The 21,649-nt window shown below is 36.8% G+C and overlaps 1 protein-coding gene across 5 annotated transcripts in view; it reads left to right on the top strand.

Annotated features, from left to right (window-relative positions):
• The window catches only part of CPQ (carboxypeptidase Q), a 461,474-nt gene extending 439,876 nt beyond the window's left edge, over nt 1–21,598 (top strand). Inside the window, exons 7-10 of one of the 5 annotated variants that reach the window (XR_002122197.1) lie at nt 8,480–8,896; nt 9,872–10,011; nt 16,310–16,475; nt 20,211–21,598. Coding sequence is in view for 2 of the 5 variants with exons in the window: in XM_019627075.1 (XP_019482620.1) it covers nt 8,480–8,646 (167 nt within the window). In the remaining 3 variants the exon portion in view is untranslated. Of the gene's footprint in view, nt 1–3,413; nt 3,869–8,479; nt 11,475–11,496; nt 12,815–16,309; nt 16,476–20,210 lie in introns of those variants that run through there. The other 4 variants (XR_002122199.1, XR_002122198.1, XM_019627075.1 and 1 more) reach the window with 4 other exon arrangements.
• The last annotated feature ends 51 nt before the right edge of the window (nt 21,599–21,649 follow it).

Raw genomic sequence — 21,649 nt, 5'->3', positions numbered from 1 at the left:
TTCAAAAAGAAATACATGGGCCGGCCGAGTGGCGCGATGGTTAAGAGCTGGCTTGGGACGCCAGAGGGCCCTGGTTCAGATCCCACATATGAGGGCCAGTGACACTGCCCTCTACAGCTAAGATGCTGAACAACAGCTCAACCTCGAGCTGGGCTGCCCTGAGTCGCCGGCGACAGTGCAGGCTGCAGCCCCTGCTGCAGTGGGTTGCCATGGGCTACCGTGTGTAGTCGGCAGCCAGCATGAGCGGCCAGCAGCCGCAGCAAACAGCCATCCAGAAGCCGGTGACTGATCTGCCTCGCCCGGGAAGAGCACAATGATGGTGCCAACTTGGGCCAGTGAAGCAACGTCCTCCACAACTAGACTGAAGAACAAAAGGACAGCAACTTGTCTGTTCCCCTTCCCCCAATTCCCCAATAAAAATCTTAAAAAAAAAATACATAACTTGAATAGCTCAATAGCCAGGAAAGATATTGAATCATTAGTTAAAATTTTTACCATAAAGAAAGCATCAGACTTAGATGGTTTTGTAAGTTCTACAAAATAACCAGGAAATGAATCATTCTAATCTTATACAAACTATTCCAGAGTGTAGGAAAATAAAGGAACACTTGGCATTTTATGAATCAAAGATATATTTAATGCTAAAAATGGATAGCTACAAACAAAAAGTGCTAATTTTTTAAAAATGTATAATATACAGTTAGCAAAAAAAAGTATAAGCCATGGAGGCAAGAAAACTAACAAAAGTTATGCAAAACTATATTACAAAACTTTAAAGACATTATAGAAGATTTAAATAAACAGAAACACTTATTTACACACCATTTTCATGAATAAGAACACAATATCCTAATTAAAGATGTTAGTTTTCCTCAAATTGATATGTAGATTAACACAATTCCCATCAAAATCCAAAAATATTTTTGTAATATTTTAAAATGATTGTAAACTTTATCTAGAAGAGCAATGGTTAAGAATAATAAGATACTTCTTCTAAAGAAGGAAGAAGAGAAAGTAAGGGAACTTGCCCTGCCAGAAAACAAGGATTAGAAAGCAACAATAATTCAAATACTGTGGTATTGCCACAGGAATAGACAAATAGACCAGTGGGACAGAATTAGAAAGCTCCAAAATACACCCACATATAAGGAAACTTGATATAAGGCAAAATTGACACTGCAGATCAGCAGAGAAAGAGGATGTGCTGAGTCAATAAATTTTGCTGAGACAAATGGAAAAGAAAAATAAAGCCTACTGTACACAAAAATCAATTTCAATTCTAAGTGGATGAAGAACTTAAAAATGAAAAGCAAAACTTTAAAGTTTTGGTACATCAGAGAGCATTTTTATGATACTAGGGTAGGGAAGGATTTCTTAAACAAGATGTAAAAAGTAAAACTCATAAAAAATTCATAAATTCAACTACATCAAAGTAAGAATGGCTATTCATCAAAACACATAATAAGCAGAGAAAAGAGAGCCACAAATTTGGAAATGATGTGTACACACTACCAACAAAAGATTAGTATCTAAAATAGATCAATAAGAAAAGACAAATCAATTGAAAAATAGGCACAAGGCACAAATAGGCATTTCACAAAAGAGAAAACAAATGACCAAAAATACATATATGAAAACATGTCCAATTCCAGGAATAATTTTAAAAATTAAAATTAGGGCCGGCCGAGTGGCTCAGTTGGTTAAGAGCTCGCTCAAGAGTTTGAGCTCTGAGCAACAGCGGTTCGAGTCCAGCCCAAGCTGAGCAGCCACTGAGCTGCCAACAGGCAGCAGGATGTCTCAACTTAAAAAAAAAAATTTAAAATTAAAACCATAGTGAGATGTTATTTCACACCCACCAGATTAGCCAAAATTAGCTTGACAATACCTAGTGCCAGAAAGGATGTGAAGTAAGAGAAATTCTCATACAGTGACAGTATAAATATGAATTGAAAAGGAAAACATTGGGAATTGCCTGATAAAATTAAACACACTTATACTCTATAACCCAGCAATTTCAGCCCTACATTTAGACCCTAGAAAATGTTGATAGCAGCATATAATGACAGAAAACTATTATTTGAGCACGAAAAGCAAGTCACAGAAACATAACTGTAGTATATAAATTATATATATAAAGGAATAATATATATTTTTATATATTAAAATATATTAAGCAAATATGCATATATTTTATGATATTTATAAATATGACATATTTAACACAGAATCACAACAGGATGGTGACCCCCAAAGGGAGGAAACCATCTGCAAGTGGTAGAAAGGGGGGGGCTGGTGGGCAAGGGCTCATAAAATAGGTTTCAGAGGGACTGATAATACATTTCTTGCAACGCATTCTGGGCATATGTGTATTTTTTATATTGTCACCTTAGATAATATACATTTATGTTCTCTACAGTCTTATGTATGTATGGTATAGTTCACAATAAGCTTGTAAATAAACAAGGCAATAGACTAAAGAACTACAATTGGAATCCATAAAATGGGCCCAGTAGGTTCGGAAAGACGAATATGAGACAATGAAGAGTCCCTGAGGCTCAGATCCATGGCGGAAACTAGAAAAAAGCTTCACTAGAGTGAGAAGAAAGCTTTTAAGTGGGCCAGAGACTCCTGCTGGTTTCCAGGGAATTTCATGGGAAGTAAAGGAATGATTTGAGGGAGAAAATGAGTAAAGGAGTGTTGACCTTCTTTTCTATCCAGGAAGGTACATAATTGGCACTCTTGCGGATACAAAAAAAAAAAAAAAACTTGGGCCAGTGAAGCAATGTCCTCCACAACTAGACTGAAGAACAAAATGACAGCAACTTGTCTGTTCCCCTTCCCCAATTCCCCAGCATTGTTCCCATCCCCCCAGTTCCCCAATAAAAAGATCTTTAAAAAAAAAAAGATACTGTCTTTTGCATAAATATGAAGACATTTGTATCAACTACTTAAACAAATAAAGGTTTGTTTCCCTCTCTTAGCAGGAAGTCCAGAAGTAGGAGGTGCAGAGCTTGTTCATTATGTTAGCAATATTTTCAAAATCGCAAGCTCCTTTGGTCTTTCCACTCTGCTGTTTTTAGTGTGTGGGCTTTTTGTCCCATGTAGCTTTAAACTTCTCATCTACCTTTAATGTATCATTAGGGTATTCATGCCCCTGACTCTTTTGTCAGTAAATTAAAGACTTTCATAGAACTCTCTCATGGCCTGCCACTCATATGCTAGTAGTCAGAATGGTGTCACATGGCCATTCCTTGCTGCAAGAGAGGCCGGGACAGTAACTGTTCTGCCATTGTGGTCCATATAGTAGGAGCAGGCAAGAATGAAGTAGAAATGAGTGGCAATGGTTTCTGAGCAACTATTCAGCAGTGTTTGTCAAAATACTTCATTAAGAACTCTTCCTCTTTTCTTCCCAGGAGCCAGTCTACTTGATGACTTATATAAGTATTTCTCCTTCCATCACTCCCGTGGAGACACCATTACTGTCATGGATCCAAAGCAGATGAATGTTGCTGCTGCTGTTTGGGCTGTTGTCTCTTACGTCATTGCAGACATGGAAGAAATGTTGCCCAGATCTTAGCAAAAGAAAGACTTTTGCCCTTTCTGGCCAGAAATCCTGGGTCTTCAGCTTCAGGAAACCCTTCTTCACCTAAAAATTTCATCTGATTCATTTTCAAAGCACACACTTTTTTACACTATTATTATCTTTCTTGATAGTTTCCAAATTCTCTGTTTGTAGAATAAGGAATGATTCCAATCCCCACATAGAGTCAACATATAGTAGGAATCATAGTGGGGGTATTTCTTTGTACCACCTATAAAAAATATTGTTTCTATTTTGAAAGTAAATACTGGGTAAATCTTTGGAAGATCTCCAATTTTTGTGTGTGTATTTATGAACATTACATCAAATACAGTGACACTAATTTTTGTTTTATGTTATTTATTGAAGGAGTAGAGGAATGCACAATTGTAGGATGGTCTTAGTTGAATGTACGAAGACATTTGGCTTTGTAATTTGTACTTTTATTAGGATACTTAAACTAAGTTGGAATTTTCAATTAAAAGGATGTCAGCATTTAGGGGAAAAAAAATCAAGTATGTATAATCCCATTGCCATGTTAAGCATGAGTACATACTAGGGTCTATCAGCAGATAAATGATAATACTATTTTATATTTATGTTTTATATACTTTACACAATATTTTTATGAAGTTGGGGCTTATTTACATTTTGCTAATAATAGTATTGAGGCTTAGAGAGACTAAATAATATTCACAAGGTCCTTTAGAGCAAAAATATTGATCTCCATCCACTCTGGGGACAATCAACTATTCTTCTGCACTCAGTGTACAGTATTCAATAAGAGATTATAAGATACACCAAAAAATGCAATAAATAAATAAAAAATAAACTCATTGTCAAGAATTAATGCAAATAAGAGAACTAGACTTAGAGATAACCTAGATGTTGGAACTATCAGAGTGGGACTTTAACATAATTATGATTAATACATTAAAAGACCTAGTGGGAAAAGTAGACATGACAAGAGATTTTTAATAGAGAAATGAAAACTTTAGAATCAAATGCAAATCCTAAAATAAAAAACACAACATCAGAGATGAAGAACTTCCTTGTTGGCTTATCAGCAGAGTGGAAAAGGTTGAGGAAAGAATCAGTGAATCCGATGGATTTTCTTAAAGAGGAGCAACAATTAATAACAGCTAACTCTAAATAACAGCAACAGTGCAAGCCAGAAGACACTGGAATGGTAGCTTTAACTTGGTAAGACAATTATCAACCTAAAAATTCTATACTCAGCAAAAATGTCTTTCAAGAACAAGAAAAAAATAAGGATTATTTTCAGAAAAACAAAAACTGAATTTAGTACTAGCAGACCTTCACTAAGGGAACTCTGTAAATGTGTACCCCTGACAAAATCAAATGATCCTAGAATGAAGACTAACAGACAAGAAGAAATGAAGAGTCTGGTTTTAGGCAAAAATCTGTGTGTGATCTTTCAGGCCCAGCTACAGGCAATTACAAAGGCTTTGCCTGGCAGGCCTCATGAGGGAAAGCTGTCCTCTCTCATGCAGCACAGCTAGTAAAGTATAGTTTTCCAGAGGCAGTTGCAGTCAAGGACGCAGGCCCTCTGGGCCAGCTAGACTCATGCATGTATCTGCATTAGTAGCCCTTACACCTCCATTCAGAGGCCTCCCTATTGAGGGTCTTCACTAAGACAGTTTGGTCCATTCTGACTCAGTTCTTTTCTACTTCTAGCTCGCTCTCTCTCTCTCTCTCTCTCTCTCTCTCTCTCTCTCCCAGGTCCATAAAACGTCAGTGGTCTTTTGTTCAGAGCCCGTGGTGGTGAGATGCTGCCCCTCCATCTGCCTGATTGTCTGACCCTTGCCCTGAGCGGTTCCGTGGGGAAGAACGGAACATTGGGGAGCTGGTGCCTATTTGTGCCTCTTGCTTACACTATCTCAGTAAATGGGAAAGACTTGATTGCTACTTCCAGTTTGTCATAATTGATTACCTCAACCTGGTAGCTCCACAAAAATTAAGAGCAAAGAAAGTGGTAATCATTTTAGACAAACATGGACTAAATAAAACAATAATAATAACAAGATGGAAAGAAGATGCTTGGCTAGAGTAATATAGAAATAAAAAGAGAACTTACCAGAATTAGTGTTCTGAGGTTCTTGCATTGCCCTAGAAGAGTAAAGATACTGCTAATTTAGGCTTTGCTAAGTTAAATATGAATGTTAAATTCTCTAAAGTAGCCTTAAAGAATAGAAGATGAGTGTATGACAATAAAACACCCCCCCAAAAAAATAATGGAATGAGAAAAAAGGCTCAACAAATTTGATACTATATGTAGTGACCGCAAAGGCAAAAATAACTTTTTAAAAACTCTCATAAGTTTGGAAAATAAGACATGACTTAATGAAATGAAAAAATGACTACTACATAACCCGTTAATCACAGAAGAAATTATAATTGAAATTAAAACATTACTACAACTGAAAAATTTAAAAAAAACCTACAAAAAACAAAAACCACATCTATATCAAGACTTGCAGAATGAAGATAAGCAATTCCTTAGAGGCAAATTTAAAGATCAAAATGCTAAAACTAAGAGGCAAAATAGTTAATGAACTAATTACAGAGGTAAAAAGAATAGGAGAATAAACCCAAAGAAAGAATTAGGAAATAAATAAGAAATATGAATACAAATCAGTGAAATAAAAAACAAGTATTTAATAGAATAACAAAGCCAAGAGTTGGTTCTTTGAAAATACTAATAAAAGTACTTATGAAAAACTTTACACCAATAATTTGGAACCTTGAATAAATGGACCAATCTCTAGAAAAATGTAAATCACCTGAGTTAGCTGATGAATAAACTGAATGTTTTAATAACTCTAGAAACATTAAATAAATTGAATCACTACTTTGAAATGCCCTTTCCTCCCCAATTCTTTGGCCCAGATACTTTTACAAGCAAGTTCTACCAAACTTTGCATAAACAAATAATTTCAATTTTACAAAATTATTCCAGAGTATAAAAGAGCGTTTAATTCTCAGCTCATTGTACAAGACTGGTATAATCTTGACTCTAAAATCTGATTAAAGACAGAATGGGGAAAAAAAAATCACAGGCCAATTTCACGCATGATCATAGGTGAAAATAATTTAAGCAAAATATTAACAAACTATATTACTGAATTAAAGAAGAATACATGATGATAAATTTGAATTTATGCCAGATATGCAATATTGGTTGTCATTACATATCAACTAATGTATAATTCACCACGTTAACAAATTAAAGGGGAAAAATTATCATCATCTCTAGATGTAGAAAAAGAGTCATATAAAATCCAAAATCCATTTATGTTAAAAACTAAAGAGGGCATCTTTAACCTGATTTTTAAAATACACAAAAAAAGTAATGCTATAACATGAAATACTAAAAATGTTCCCTTTAAGATAAAGAATAAGAAAGATAAGGGTACTCACTGGAACTACTTTTTATTCAATAGTGCCTTGATGTACTAGCCACTAAAGAAAGGTGGGGGTGGGGAAAGTATAAGAAATGAAAAGGAAGAAAGAAAACGTTTTATTTGTAGGTAAATATGATTACCCATGTAGAAAATTCAAAAGAACCTACAAAAATAATCAGAATTTAAAAGAGTTTAGCAAGATTGCTCAAGAAAAGGGATCAATAAATATAGTGAGAAGTATTTCTATACAAATACTTAGAAAGTACAACCAAAAAGATACCCTTTACATTAGCATCAAATAATATAAAATGTCTAAACATAAATTTTACAATAAGATGTGTAAGATTCTGTTAGGGAGAAAATTATAAAATTCATTGAACTATATTAAGGTAGAACTAAATAATTGGAGAAATATGTCATGTTCATGTTTTGGAGGACTCCATAATAAAGATGTCCATTCTCCCCAAATTCACCTGTAACGTCAATACCATCTCAATTAAAATTTCACAATGGGAGTTTTGGGTTTGCGTTCTCAATTTTGGTTTGTTGGTTGTTTAATATGTCCAACTGATTCTAAAATGTAGTTGAATGAAAGGACTAACATTAGCCAACTATTTCTAAAAAAAGAAATAAAGGTACAGATCATAGTAACCATTAATATGATTGCCAAGTATTTTCTATTTTCTTTCCAGGCAAGCTTGTGCTTGATACCTTGTATTTGGTAATACCATGTGCTTTTGCCAAAGAAAAATGAGCAGAAGTGGTTACTTCTGGGTGAAATTTTCAGACCCAGTATATGATATGCAATACTGTCTCTTTTTCCCTATCATGGCAAATGACAGTGTTTCAGATACTGCTTGTTCCAGGGGCCTACATCCAGATGACTAGGCATGACAAAACTTCCAGTCCACCCATAATACACACAAAGCATGAATGAGAAATAAATTAGTGTTAAGCCACTGATAATTCTGTGGGAAGATTTGTTAGCATAGCCGATTCTGACTGATTTTATATTACCTTGCCAGATACTGACTAATTATCAACCTAATTATTTAAGATAGCATGGCATTAGTACAAGGATAGATAAATAGACCAGTGAAGCAGAGTAGAGTCCAGATCCAGACCTGCACACACATGAAGACTTGATTTATGACCAGGTTGGTATAGAAGATCAGCAAAAAAAGTAGACATTTCAATAAACACTAGAACAATTATCTGTAAGTAAACAATTAAATTGGACTCATACCTCCTCTGTAAAGTCTTTTTTTTGGGGAACAGTTTGGAAAATAGTAATTGAATCACTTCCCTAATTTAAGGGCACTGTTCCCTGGAACCTATCTGAAAGCACCAAGAACAGTGCCCAGTACATAGTATGTCCATCATAAATGTCCTCTGATTGGAGAATGTAAGCTATTTCTATCTTTTGGCAAATCCGTTTCTCAATTTCCATTTATCCCTGATTCTCATCCTTTAGGTAACAATAGAAACAAGATGAAAATTCCCAGCGTGGATCCCTGTCAAGACAGCGTTAACCTGAGTGCCAGCGGAAAAGTCCTGGAATTCTCTCAAGAGGGTAACAGGCTTAAGCAGGAAAAATGGACACTGCCAAAGATGGAGGTCTTCATCAAAGTCGTGCTTTAGGTGGTACCATTTGTATCCTGTCATCACAAAAGGAGACAAGTAGCCATAAATGGAAGCTTGCTTTGGAAGGCACCACCCAATAACCGACATAGGCAACAATTCCTACTACGGTGGCACTGGAGAGACTAACATTGGCGATGATAGCTACCCAGACAATGTCTTCCAATTCAATCCAAATTCCGGTCACTACCAAGTTCATGCTGGATTGTGAAACGCAGCCCATTCAGATTCTTTAACCAAGCTCTGTGAGGTAGAACTATAGCAGCATTTAGTCTAGGGTTAATTTTGCCCACCTACTGAGGCTAACCCCTCTGAGTACTCTACTTGATAATCCATGAATTATAAGGTCTTCCTCTCTGACTGAGGGAACAGACTATTTCTTGTTTAAGCTCCTAGTATTGTTTCTCCTAGTCCTTTCAGCTGGTTCTTTGCCCGGCCTCTGACAGTCTCTTCCAGCACATGCGTTGACCAGTACTCAGAAGACCTAGGGAAAGGGTGGAGAGAGGCTCCACAGATCTTGGGCATTCTCGCTCTGTGAAGCACTATCCTCTCTAAGACTGTGTCCCATGAAATCTAGCTGCCTTGGCTTTCCTGAGCATTAAGAATCCTCTCTTCAACTCAAGGTGGTAACTAGATTCTGTATAGGTTTCCCTTTCCTGAACTGCAACTGGAAACTCTCTCAAGGCAGCAAACTACGGCCATGAAAAGGGCTCACTTCATTTTTTTTTCTGTCTGTTGGGCACCATTGTCCTTTATTTCTTGATGTTTGGTGTCTTGAAACTGTTGTTTCACACATTTTATTTGGATTTTTAAGTGTTTCATACATAAAAACAAGTCTGGTCCCTGTTACTCCTACTTGGTCAGAAATGTATGTCAAGTCACTAATTTTTGTCTACAGTACACACCCATATTCTTTTAACATTTTGTACACTTTGATTCATTATTTTCACACTACCTGATTCCAATTGGGACTGTAGATTCGAAGCAATGTTATGAACTGTCCAAAGACTGAACTAAAATTGATGGTATCTATGAATTATTAGAGTTCAAGGATAATATATTGTTTATCTGGAAATCATTCTTAGTTTCAACGATTCTTTTTAAGAAAGGATACATGTTTTATATTTAGCTCTAAAAACCCATGGGGGGACTGGTTACCTCTTTGTTTTTTCCTAAAATGGGACATTTATGTCTTATTGGACCAGTTTCTTCCATTTCCTTTAAGATCCATGCAGAGGGATTCCTCAACAGGACCACAGCCACACTCAGGACCTCTGCCTCCCTTTGTCTTGGAACTACAGTGCTTTCTGCTTGTCAGCCCTGAGCAACATCTTTAGATCGTCCCTACAGATCATGGAGCCCAAAGTAAGTTCCATTTTGTATTCTCCATCCATTGCCACAACTACCGTCCCCAATCACTCCACAATTTTAAACTTCAGAGCAACTTTGAAAGAGAAAAACTGTCACAAGGCTGTGTTCTAGTGTCTAATTCCCACCAGCTGGCAGTGTCGTTTTTCTCCCTGACCAACTGCCACCTGAGTCACTGCACCTGCCTATTCCTTCCAGGAAACTAAATCCTACCTCCATCCCCACCTTCTGCACAGGGTTTGGGATTGTATCCCCTTTGCATATATCCTAGAAGAGGTTCTAAGGAAATGGATCTTAGTTCATCCATTTGCCTTTCCCCATAAGGTTGTCTATTTCCCTGAAAAAAAAATTATAAAGGGCCAAATGATAGCAGAAAGCACCCATTTCTTAACTGGGCCTTTTAATGCTGCCTTACTGGAGGAGTATGGAGAAGCGGAGTCAGGGGACAACGTGAATACGTGCATGTGGGGGCGTGTGTTGGTGAGTATGCGTATCAGTAGCACTAACAGTAGAGGGCACATGGAGAAGTGCGTGGGAGTTGGAAAAGTAGAAGTGGAAGGAGGAATATGAAGAAAGGGGTCTATCGAGGTTTTCTCATGACAACTTTACGTGCCCGTCGTAATTGCTTAAGTCTACTAGCCAGCTGTGGAGCCTCGCACATGCTATAGCTATAGGCATTTTGAAGCACAATTCTCTTGTTTTCCTCGAATTGTTGTAAAAGGAACTGTTTGTCTGCTAAGAAATGATGCATCATTTGAGGGGTGGCCTATTTCCTGTGCATGCAGTAGCTTTCCAAGTTGACTTTAAGGCCAAGTTACTTTTCTGATTCATTTGTCTGAGTAGATTAAGTGCAAATTGAGAAGAGAAACCCATTTAAATGTTGTATAATCTGTAAAGGGTAAAATTTGTTACGAGAAGGGAGGGATTCGTGGGAAAGGAGGTCAATTGCTGATTTTGCCCTTCACATGGTTAAGATGTGGTTTTGAGGATTCTGGTGAGTCTGTGCATGATCTGGAGTTTTAAGTTTCTTGAGTGTTCTGCCTTCCTCACAATAACTACACAAATGACACCAAGAATGTTTTGACAATCCTCAGACGTCTGTCCTGAGTGCATTTGTAGCCATGCAGTCCTGTTTGCTCAGTACGCTCCCTTCATGATAATTTGAGATGCTTCCCATTTATTTACCTTGAGTAAATATCAAACAGATCTTGATATCTATATCTGTCTCATGAAATATACATCCTCTCTAACTGTGCCCAAATGATTAATTTACTGCTATTTGATGATTAGCATAAAAATCTCATCATAACATGAGATAGAAATGTTATCACTAATTGCCATTTGAAGTGAAGAATGTTTTTTGCATAGAAATTAATGATGCATGCTTACTTCTCAATTCTCTGTCAAACCAGAAAACCCAAGACTGTGTTTGGAGCAGAATGAAATTACCTTTGAAGTTTTCTTTTCTTTTCTCTCTCTTAGATGAGTCACAATTCAGCAAAGAAATGGTATAAGGCAATGTTTAATGGAGCTTCGTACACAACATGATGCAGGTGAACTCAGCTGTCCTCTGATCAAGTCTTCAAATAAATCAGTTATTCAACTTCAGGCAAAGACATTTTCCATGGACATTAGGACCTCCCTGTGGCCCTAAAACTTGATAAATAAGCGCTCACATATTTACAGCATATTCTAAGAGGACTCAAGTCCTTAATATCATTGGTGGCCATTCTAGATTCCTCAAGCAGCCACACAACTATATACGGGCTTGAAAAACATTTACCTGTGCCTTAGATCTTGATGATAAAGTCACTTCCTAGTACAATTAGTTATCAATTATAAGTACCAACGAGTCAATCCAGAGATTGTAATGGAATGTGACTTATCCTGAGCTCTGTGTGGCCATCTAAACCATCATCACCATTATCACTAATACCAATTCTGGGCCAATTATGCTGCTAAGAACTTTATACTATGCATTTTCTCATTTAATCCTCACCCAATGCAATGAGGTAGGTCCTATTTTAATCCCCATTTTAGAGATGAGAATACCTGGATATGCAGCTCATAAGTAACTTTTCCAAGGTTGCAGAGCTGATAAAATGTTGCTGGAATCTAGAAAATTCAAACCCAAATGTCCCCCTGAGACAAACATAGTCTCTGACTAGACTTCACCATGTGCATAGATCCAGTCTAAGTGGTGCATTTTTATTTCAAGGAAAAGAAAGTGGAGTTTGAACAGTGCCAGACTTTGGCCCAAGGAAGAGGGGCTTTGGGCTCTTAGAGGTTCCCACATAGCACACACTCCAAAAATAAATGTATTAAGGGACATATGGGTGCTTCTGTCACCAGGAATCTGGTACTCAGGACCTGCACAATCAGGCAAATGTCATTTAGGCTCCAAAGAAACACTCCTCAGGCCCTGCCTTTGAGAGAAGACTGTATGAGTGTTATGAATATAGACGCTGCCTTGGAGCACAAAGATCTGAGTAAAAGTACTCGAGGAAAAGAGAAATTCATTAACTCATCAAATCTTTCAGAGAGCATGAATGCAATAGATTCTTGCATAATGAAGTATTGTTTCTCAGAATTTTCTTAATTCTCATTGAGTTCCAATTTGTGGTTCTGAAGATACTCGTGAATAGGCATGGTATTCACAACAGCTGTACGCATACATGGTGGCATATTGCATTATTTAATATTTGTGATATTAAACAATTTGTATTCCTCATAGATTTGAGTATCTGTTGGTCTAGGCATAGAAGTTTTGAAATTTAATATCCATAGCTTAAATTGGCAACTAGATGGACCTTTCATGCTTGAATTGCAAATAGTTTTATCTTTGTAAAATTAATATTTAACAAATATTTTAAAATATAAACACAAAATGTTCACTTTGTTTAAATATTTTATTTAAAAATTTTATATCCATTAATTCTAATTTATATTTCTCTGTAAATCATCAGTTAATTGTTAATTATGTTTAATTGTGGTAAAATGCACATAACATAAAATTTACCATCTTAACCATTTTTAAGTGTACAACAGTTCAGTGACATTAAGTACATCCACATTTTTGTGCAACCATCACCACTATCCATCTCCAGGACTCTTTTCATCTTGCAAACTAAAACTCTAATTAATTAATAAACCCTAATTAAGCAATAACACCACATTACCCTCTGCCCCCAGCCCCTGGCAACCACCCTTCTACTTTCTGTCTCTGTGAACCTGACTACTCTAGGCACTTTATATAGAGTGAAATCATATGGTAATTTGTCCTGTGACTGGCGTTTCACTTAATATAATGTCTTTAAGGTTTATCTATGTTGTAGGATATGTCAAAATTTCCTTCCTTTTAAGACTCAATAATATTTCATTGTACGTTTTTACCACATTTCATTTATCCGTTCATCCATCTATATTATATTGATGGACACTTGGGTTATTTTCACCTCTTGGCTATTGTGAATAATGCTGCTATGAACACGGAAATGTAAATATCTCTTCCAAACACTGCTAATACCCAGAAGTGAAATTGCTGGATCATATGGTAATTCTATTTTAAATTTTCTTGAGAAATTGCTATACTGTATTCCACAGTGGCTGCACCATTTTACATTTCCACCAACAGGGCACAAGGTTTTTGATTTTCCACATCCTCACCAACACTTGTTATTTTCTGGGTTTGTTTGTTTTTTGTTTTTTCAGTAGCCATCTTATTGTGATTTAAATTTGCATTTCCTTAATTATTAGTGATGCTAGGCATCTTTCACGTGCTTATTTGTCATTTGTATATCTTCCTTGGAGAAATATCTATTCAAGCTTTTTGCCCATTTTTTAATTGGATTGTTTGATTTTTCTGTTTAGTTGTAAGAGTTCTTTTTGATATATTCTGACTATCAGACCCATATCAGAGATATGATTTATAAATATTTTCTCCCATGCCATGAGTTACCTTTTCACTTTATTGATTATGTCTTTTAATGCAGAGAATTTTTATATTTTGATGTAATCCAGTTTATGTTTTCTTTTGTTACCTGTTCCTCCAATCATTAAGCTTTTCCCGTATGTTTTCTTTAAAGAGTTTAGCTCTTATGTGTAGGTCTTTTATATCATTAATTTTTATATAATAGTATAAGGTAAGGCCCCAACTTCATTCTTTTGAATGTGGATATCCAGTTTTTCTAGCTACATTTGTTGAATCGACAATCTTCCTCCCATTGCATCGTCTTGGCATCCTTGTCAAAAATAATTTGAACATATATAATGGAGGTTTGTTCTAGGTTCTCTATTCCATTAACCTGTATATCTATCTTTATAGTACCACACTGTTTTGATTTATGGTACTATAATAAGTTTTGAAATCCGTAAGTATAAGATCTTTAACTTTGTTCTTTTCAACATTGTTTTGACTATTTTGGATCCCTTGAGATGTCATATGAATTTTAGGGTGGGTTTTTCTATTTATGTGAAAAAAACTATTAGAATTTTGAGAGAGATTGTATTGGCTCTGTAGGTTACTTTCCATAGTGTTGACATTTTAACAATATTAAGTCTTCCAGTCTACAAATAAGGGATGTTGCCTTAGCTCAGGCTGCTATAACAAAATAACAGACTAGATAGCTTAAACAGGCATTTATTTCTCACAGTTCTGGGTGCTGGGAAGCCCAAGATCAAGGTGACAGCAGATGCAGATTCGGTTCTTGGTGAGGGCCCTCTTCCTGCCTTGTATACAGATGCCTTTGGGATTTGTGCTCACGTGGTCTTTCCTTAGTGTGTGTTCATGAAGAGATATTGTGTCTCTTCCTCTTTTTATAAGAGCACTAATCTCATTTTGAGGCCCTCACCCGAATGACCTAACCTAACCCTATGTATTTCCCAAAGTCCCTACCTCCAAATACCATCACCTTGGAGATTAGGGCTTTGACCTATGAATTGAGGAGAACACAAACATTCAGCCCATAACAGATAGCGTTATATTTATTTATGTCTTCAATTTCTTTCAGCAACAGTTTTTAGTTTTCAGTATACAAGTCTTTTGCCTCGTTGGTTAAGTTTATTCCTAAGTATTTTACTCTTTTTGATGCTATTGTAAATGGAGTTGTTTTCTTAGTTTCCTTTTCAAATTGTTCATTGTTAGCGTACAGAAATGTGCTGACTTTTATGTGTTGATTTTATATCCTGCAACTTTGTTGAATTCCTTTATTAGTTTATTTGTGAAATCTTTAGGGTTTTCGACATATAAGATCATGTCATCTCTAAACAGATAATTTTACTTCTTCCTTTCTAATTTGGATGACTTTTTTTTTTTACTAGTTGCACTGGCTTCAATACTTAAGTCTGAATATTTTAGAAAAGAAATAACTTCTTTTGAAAACATATACAAAATGTTTTTAATTGTTTACATTTACTTTAATTTACATTTGTACTAAATATATTCAAATTTTCAATACTTTGAATACAAATGCATTTTTTAGTCCTTTAGAACATTATTCCAGCAGAATAAAAGTTATGTGGAAATATGGACTGTAAGAACACCACTCATGATGTTGCTGAATAGAAGACAAGAAAAATAAAGTTTATAGAGTACATATGTAATAAATTGTGAATTATGTATGTCTTTATTATTCTTTCAAACATTACTGGCCCAATATAGAACACCTAGGCATGGGCAATAATAATTAAATTCAACTATCTTTGAAATTTTTCTGATTTTTAATCATTACGAATGTATATTTGTCAAAGCAGAATGCTAGTACACGTTTAGTTTAACAGTCTGTTACTTTCTCCTTATAACTTAAATATTTAGGCATATTTCAAAGGTTCTCTGTCACAATCAAGAAGCCCAGAATAGCCAGCTCAGGCTGGCCTGCAGCTCTATGCTTCTCTTTGCCCAAGGCCAGACTAACATTAGGGAGAGAATTGGGTTTAAAAGTGCAAATCCAGTAGACTTCTCATCCAAAGAAGTTACTCTAATCCAAAGAAGTTACTCTAATGAGATAATCCCCTTCCTATCCTGCAGCCAGGATGAGATTTACACTATCTAAATCTGATCATGTATTCCCCTGCCTGGAGTCCTGCAGTGGCCTCTCTTTGCACTTGGAATAAAGTTCTGCATGTTCTAGGCCTGTCTTCTTTTCTAGTCTTTGTTTATATACACTCCTCCTCTCTGCATTCTAGCCCCGTTGGCTATTGTTCTAGCTCTTCCAACATATCCCCTCTTGTCCTAAGAACTGTGCACATGTGGTTCCTTTTCCTTATGATGTTCTTCCCTTATCCTTTTCTTTTCTAGTTAACTTCTGCCTAGCCATTGGTCCCGTGCCCTAAATCCTTTCCTTCAGGAGGCCTCCTTTGTATCTTTGGACTAAATAGATCCCAATAATTACAAAAAGAATCATTATTTTGATGGTCATGCATAAAGACTGGCATCTATTGTTGGCTCTCCAATAAGCAGAGCGGTAAGTACATGTATTAACTCTTTTTGTTCTCCCAAAAACACCCCCTCAATTTTTACAAATCAAGAATAAAGTCAAGATTTAGAGAAATTAAGTCACTTGCCCACAAACACACTGTTAGTAAGAGGTGGAGCCAAGATTTTAATTAAGGCTACCTAACCCCAGAGCTTATATGTTTAGCCTCAATGACACATTGGTTTTCTCTGTTAAAGGCCCTCATTCATAATTTGTTCATTCATTCCACATGTTTATTAAATTTCTACCATGTGCCTGGCACTGCAAGGCACTAAGCATCTAATAAGGGTATAAGTAAGACAGGTAAGGTCCTTATACTTTAGGAAATTTGTTCTAGCAAAGGAACAAGACCATAATAAGTAAAACTAGACACACTAACAAGATAATCCCTATGGAAGAACAGAACAGGTTCTGTGATAGAGAGTCGTAGAGGGACTTCCGATTGACTGGATGGGCTCAGATGGGCTCTCCAAAAAGGGAACATTTGAGCTGAGTCCTGAAGGATGATGGCGTAGACATAGATAATTTTCCTTCAAAACCCATTCTGCCTTTTTTATGGTAACAGAGCCCCTAAATTTCAGCTGGATTATATTCTCCCATCCACCTTGTAATTAGGTATCGCTGTATGACTAAATTCTGGCTAATGGGTTATAACTGGAAGTGGGATGAGAAACTTCCAGGAGGTCTCCTTAAGGGGAACTAGGGGAATGGGCATATTGTTCTCCTCCTATCCTATTTCCCACTGGAAGGTTGAAGCAGCCACAGCTGACTTGGGCCATGAAGTGAACTTGGGAATGGAAGTCACACAGGGAATGGAAGCAAACAGGAAGGAGTATGGGCCCTGATACTGTGGAGTATCATATCAGCTCTGGACTGACTCCCTCGGATAAACTGTATTGAAGTTGTTCTTCCTACTGAAGAGCAACTGGACTTCTGTATGATTCTGAAGATTTAATACTGCTGCTCGTGAAGTGCAGACTACAAGCTTCGGCACAAACGTTCAGCCACAGTAGTGGCTGTAGTCATGCCCCATTTGAGGGGTGGTTTATGCTGCAGAGGCGGTCTGCCAAGCACAATCATTTATAGCATGCATTTACGGAAGAAGAACCATGACACAATGTTCAAATTAAAATGAATTTGAAATAACCATTTTATGACTACTAAGGTAGCAAAATTTTTCTAAATCCTGCCAACAAGGTTTGAACAATTCCTTGATATCAGTTAGCATTGATGGGTGTAATCCATTTAGAAAGCAATACTGAGCAAAAACCATAAATATGTGCATAACCTTAAGCAGACATTTTATCTTAAGAATATAGTTCAACACAAGCAAAAAAGATGTGTTTGAATGTTTATAATAGTGTGTCCCATTAGAACCCCAATTTGGAAGCATTCACATTTTGAGACTAGTTTAAATAGTTCACCAGCAGGAAAGAACATTTATACAGCCAGTAAAAATAGTGTAATATTAAGGGAATGCCGTTAAATAACTGTTACACTGCTAGTCTCTTCTAGGCGCTTTGCATTCATTCGTCTTAATATTTAAAAATTCTATAATTGTAACCTGTTTGAAATGAGCCCAAGTGATTCCAAGATTTGTGCCTGAGAAGCCACAAGCCCAAAGAAGACACCAGGTGGCTGAGTGCAAGATTATTAGTTCAAGGTCTATTAAGACAAACTGACCAGGGAGTCTCTGGTGGTGGCCAGTGGAGGGGTAGTGATCCACACCCAGGTGGAGAAGAAGAAAGGTTATATAGGTCCAGCAAAACAAGGAACATTGCGTGGGAAAAATCATCTGGCAGGCCCTGCAGGCCTGCTCTCATACACACAGCATCCCACAAATCCGGGAGACCTTGACTGCTAGCCAGCATGCAGAACTGGCTGTCTGATATACAATGTTCCCATGGAGCTAGGAGACCTCGACTGCCTGCTAGCTTATGTGCCTGTGGGCCAGGTCCCTACACAACCCTGTGAAGTAATTACTACTATTTTCATCCACTTTATAAATGAGGAAAAGTGGCACCCAACGGTTAACTCATCCAAGGGCATACAGTGGCAGAACTAAGATTGGAATTAGACCCCAAGCTGCCAATCTGCCACCTTAATATCTATGGGCATTCAACTATAAGCACAGTGTAGATATAGAGATGGCATGGTGTAGTGCAAAGAGCTAGTGGCAGGCCTGTGATTATTATGATGTCATTTATAAAAACTGAGGGTGTTATTTGTATGTGGGTGTCTGACATTCTAGAAAATGGCCTATGAAATACACATCAAACTGACAGTGTTTTGCTTTGGAGAAAGGAATGAGATGGGAGCAGGGCAGGCTTTAACTTTTTACCTTATATACTTTTGTATTGGACTTTTTTAAAGCATAAAAGCATTTTTTAAAGCATTCATGTTTATTTTTTAACTTAAAAACATGAGTTGATGCTAAACTCCAAAAATTGGTGAAAATCCTGGAAGGAAATAGCACAATATGGTGGTATATAAAACTTGCCCAACATCAGTAATGCTAAATAAACATTCCTTTGGAAGAAATGATGAAATTATATGTATTCAATCTGAAAACAAAAACCAGGATTAGAACTATATCTTGGATACATAGATGCCTGCCCTAACCTCTCCCCACTACCAGTATCTTTTGCTAATCTCTATTTTGCATTTAAGGATGCTATTTTAATTTGATGAAAATTATAAATAGAAATCATGCTGTCTAAGATAAACAACTATAAAATTCTTGGTTTGGCTTTTAAAGGTAAAAATAAGAGTGGTTGAACTGCAAGAAAAACTACTGTAAGAGAAAAAAAAATGTTTCCAAGTGTCCCTCTTTCTACCCAGTATTCCTTGCTCTACCTTTCCACAGTAGACAGAATAGTGGTCCCCAAAGATGTCCACATCCTAATCCCCAGAATCCGTGAATATATTATTTTGATAGCAAGAGGGACTTTGCAGATGTGATTAAAGGTAGGATCTTGACATGGGGAAATCAGCTTGCATTATCCAGGTGGACTCGTATAAATCACAGCAGTCCTTGAGAGGAAGAGGGAGGCAGGGGAGTCTGAGAGAGTTCTGAAGATACTGTCCTGTTACCTTTGAAAATGTAGGAACAGGTCACGAGACAAGGAATGCAGGCAGCTTCTAGGAGCTAGAACACGTCAAGGAAACGGATTCTCCTCTAGAGACTCCAGAAAGAAAACAGCCCTGCTGACACCTTTGGTGTAAAAACAATAGCCCAGGGAGATCCATTTTGCACTTCTGACTTTCAGGACCTTAGGATAACAAGTTTATATTGTTCTAAGTAGTGAAATTTGTAGTAATTTGTCACAGCAGTAGCAGCAGCAGCAAAGTAATACACCTTTTCTGAAATGTTCAATATTTTTGGCCTATACTAAAAGTAACGCTTTCTCTTCAAAAAGTGATCTTTCATAGTGTTGAAATTTTAGCCCTTTTCTACAGCAAATGAGCCTAGTAACTGAGGGTTCAAAATGAAAAACAGAAACTCCAAGTTAGGAAAGAGGGTACTCAGGGCACTAAAAAAGAGAAATAATTTACCAACACACCACAAAATCCTTAAAGCAGGACTATCATTCATCTGTGGGAAATGTGACATCCTCCAAGATAGGAACATGTCTGTTTCTTTTAAATTCTAAGCTTTCTACTTCTCAATTTATCACCTTCCACTTTATCAGGGACAATAATCTATCTTGCCTTTTTTTTCAGACTCCCCTTGTCATCTGGCCTATTCACAACCGGGAACAGTGAATTTGGGAAATCTTAGACAAATGTGTGATTATTGAAGGTGTACTGGCATTTAATGTGCCAGTTCTAGGAACATAAGACTGGCAATGTTTGAGATAGTCCTGCACGAGGCGGAATTCTCCTGAGTTCCATTCAGTGTTCAGCCAGACAGTAAGGTAAGTAAAAAACCTGATTATAATTATTTAAGCCTAGAACCAATTCTTTTTTACATACAAACACAAGTGCACAAGTGTTGGGGGATTTTTGCACTGTTTTAAAATAACACTGAATATTTCCAAACATGCAACTACTCTGTAAACCAGGGCAAAGGTGTATTTTATTTTGTTCAGACTTAATCAAAAGCCATTTTAGAAAATCACATCACTGAAGGTAACACAGCTCAAGGTTTTAAGACACTAACACAGCTCACCAATATCTGACTGTATTTGTAGCTACTGTGTCCATAGTGATTCTGCATATATGTCAGCTGGATTACTTGTACCTGAGAGTGGTTTTATTATCAATCTCTTGTTTCTCCTCCATAGTACAGGTAGAGCATTAAGCTAATTTTTTTTTAAGAATTGTGTATAAGTTATCTATGAATTTCATTTTAGTGGGGTATAGGGAGTAGAATATATAGTTATAAAAAGGAGCTAGTGGCTCCAGTTGGGTTGAAAATAAGGATGTCAATATATTCATCCATTCATCCCTCCCTCCCAGAGCTCTGTTTGCTACCTTCCCATCTTCCCTTTCAGTCAAACATCTTCAAAGTTGTCTTGACTTCACTACCCAGGCTTCAGTCCTCTCACAGTCTAACCTCTACCATCACCATGTCAGTGAAATTGTGGCTGCAAAAGTCACCAAACCCTGTTATATCCAATGGACACTTGAAGGAAGAAAGCAACCTTCATTTTACGTGAACTTTCTACAGCATTTGGCTTCATTATTTTATTTGAAATTTTCATCCTGTTTTCTGTGACATCACACCCAGATTTTCATCCCTCAAACTCCTTTGCAAGCCTGCTCCTTAAGTGTTGACAGTCCCCAATATTGTGTTTTTAGCTCTCTTCTCACTCTACACTCTCTTCCTGGGCAACCTCATCCACTCCTACGATTTCAGTCATATCCTGTGATTCACAAATCTTTACTTCCAATCCCAAACTCTCTCCTGAACTTCATCTCTCTCCATTTGGAAGCTCTAAACACCCAAAATTCAACATGTCCCAAAATGAAATTCACGTCCTACCCACCAATCTGTGATTACACCTGGGTCCTATTCCAAGTGAGTAGCACCACCATTGGGCCTCTCAAGTCAGAATCTGAGAGTAGATCAGGGGTTGGCAAACTTTTGAGATAGAAGAGCCAATCCTGTCCCTCACAACAATTTAAAAGTTATTCGAGAGTCATAAAACAAATGAAAT

The sequence above is a fragment of the Hipposideros armiger genome, unplaced genomic scaffold (assembly GCF_001890085.2).
Source record: "Hipposideros armiger isolate ML-2016 unplaced genomic scaffold, ASM189008v1 scaffold_705, whole genome shotgun sequence".
Classification (NCBI taxonomy): Eukaryota; Metazoa; Chordata; class Mammalia; order Chiroptera; family Hipposideridae; genus Hipposideros; species Hipposideros armiger.
Note: the sequence above shows the minus strand (reverse complement) of the source record. Positions and strands in the feature narration are given on the sequence as shown.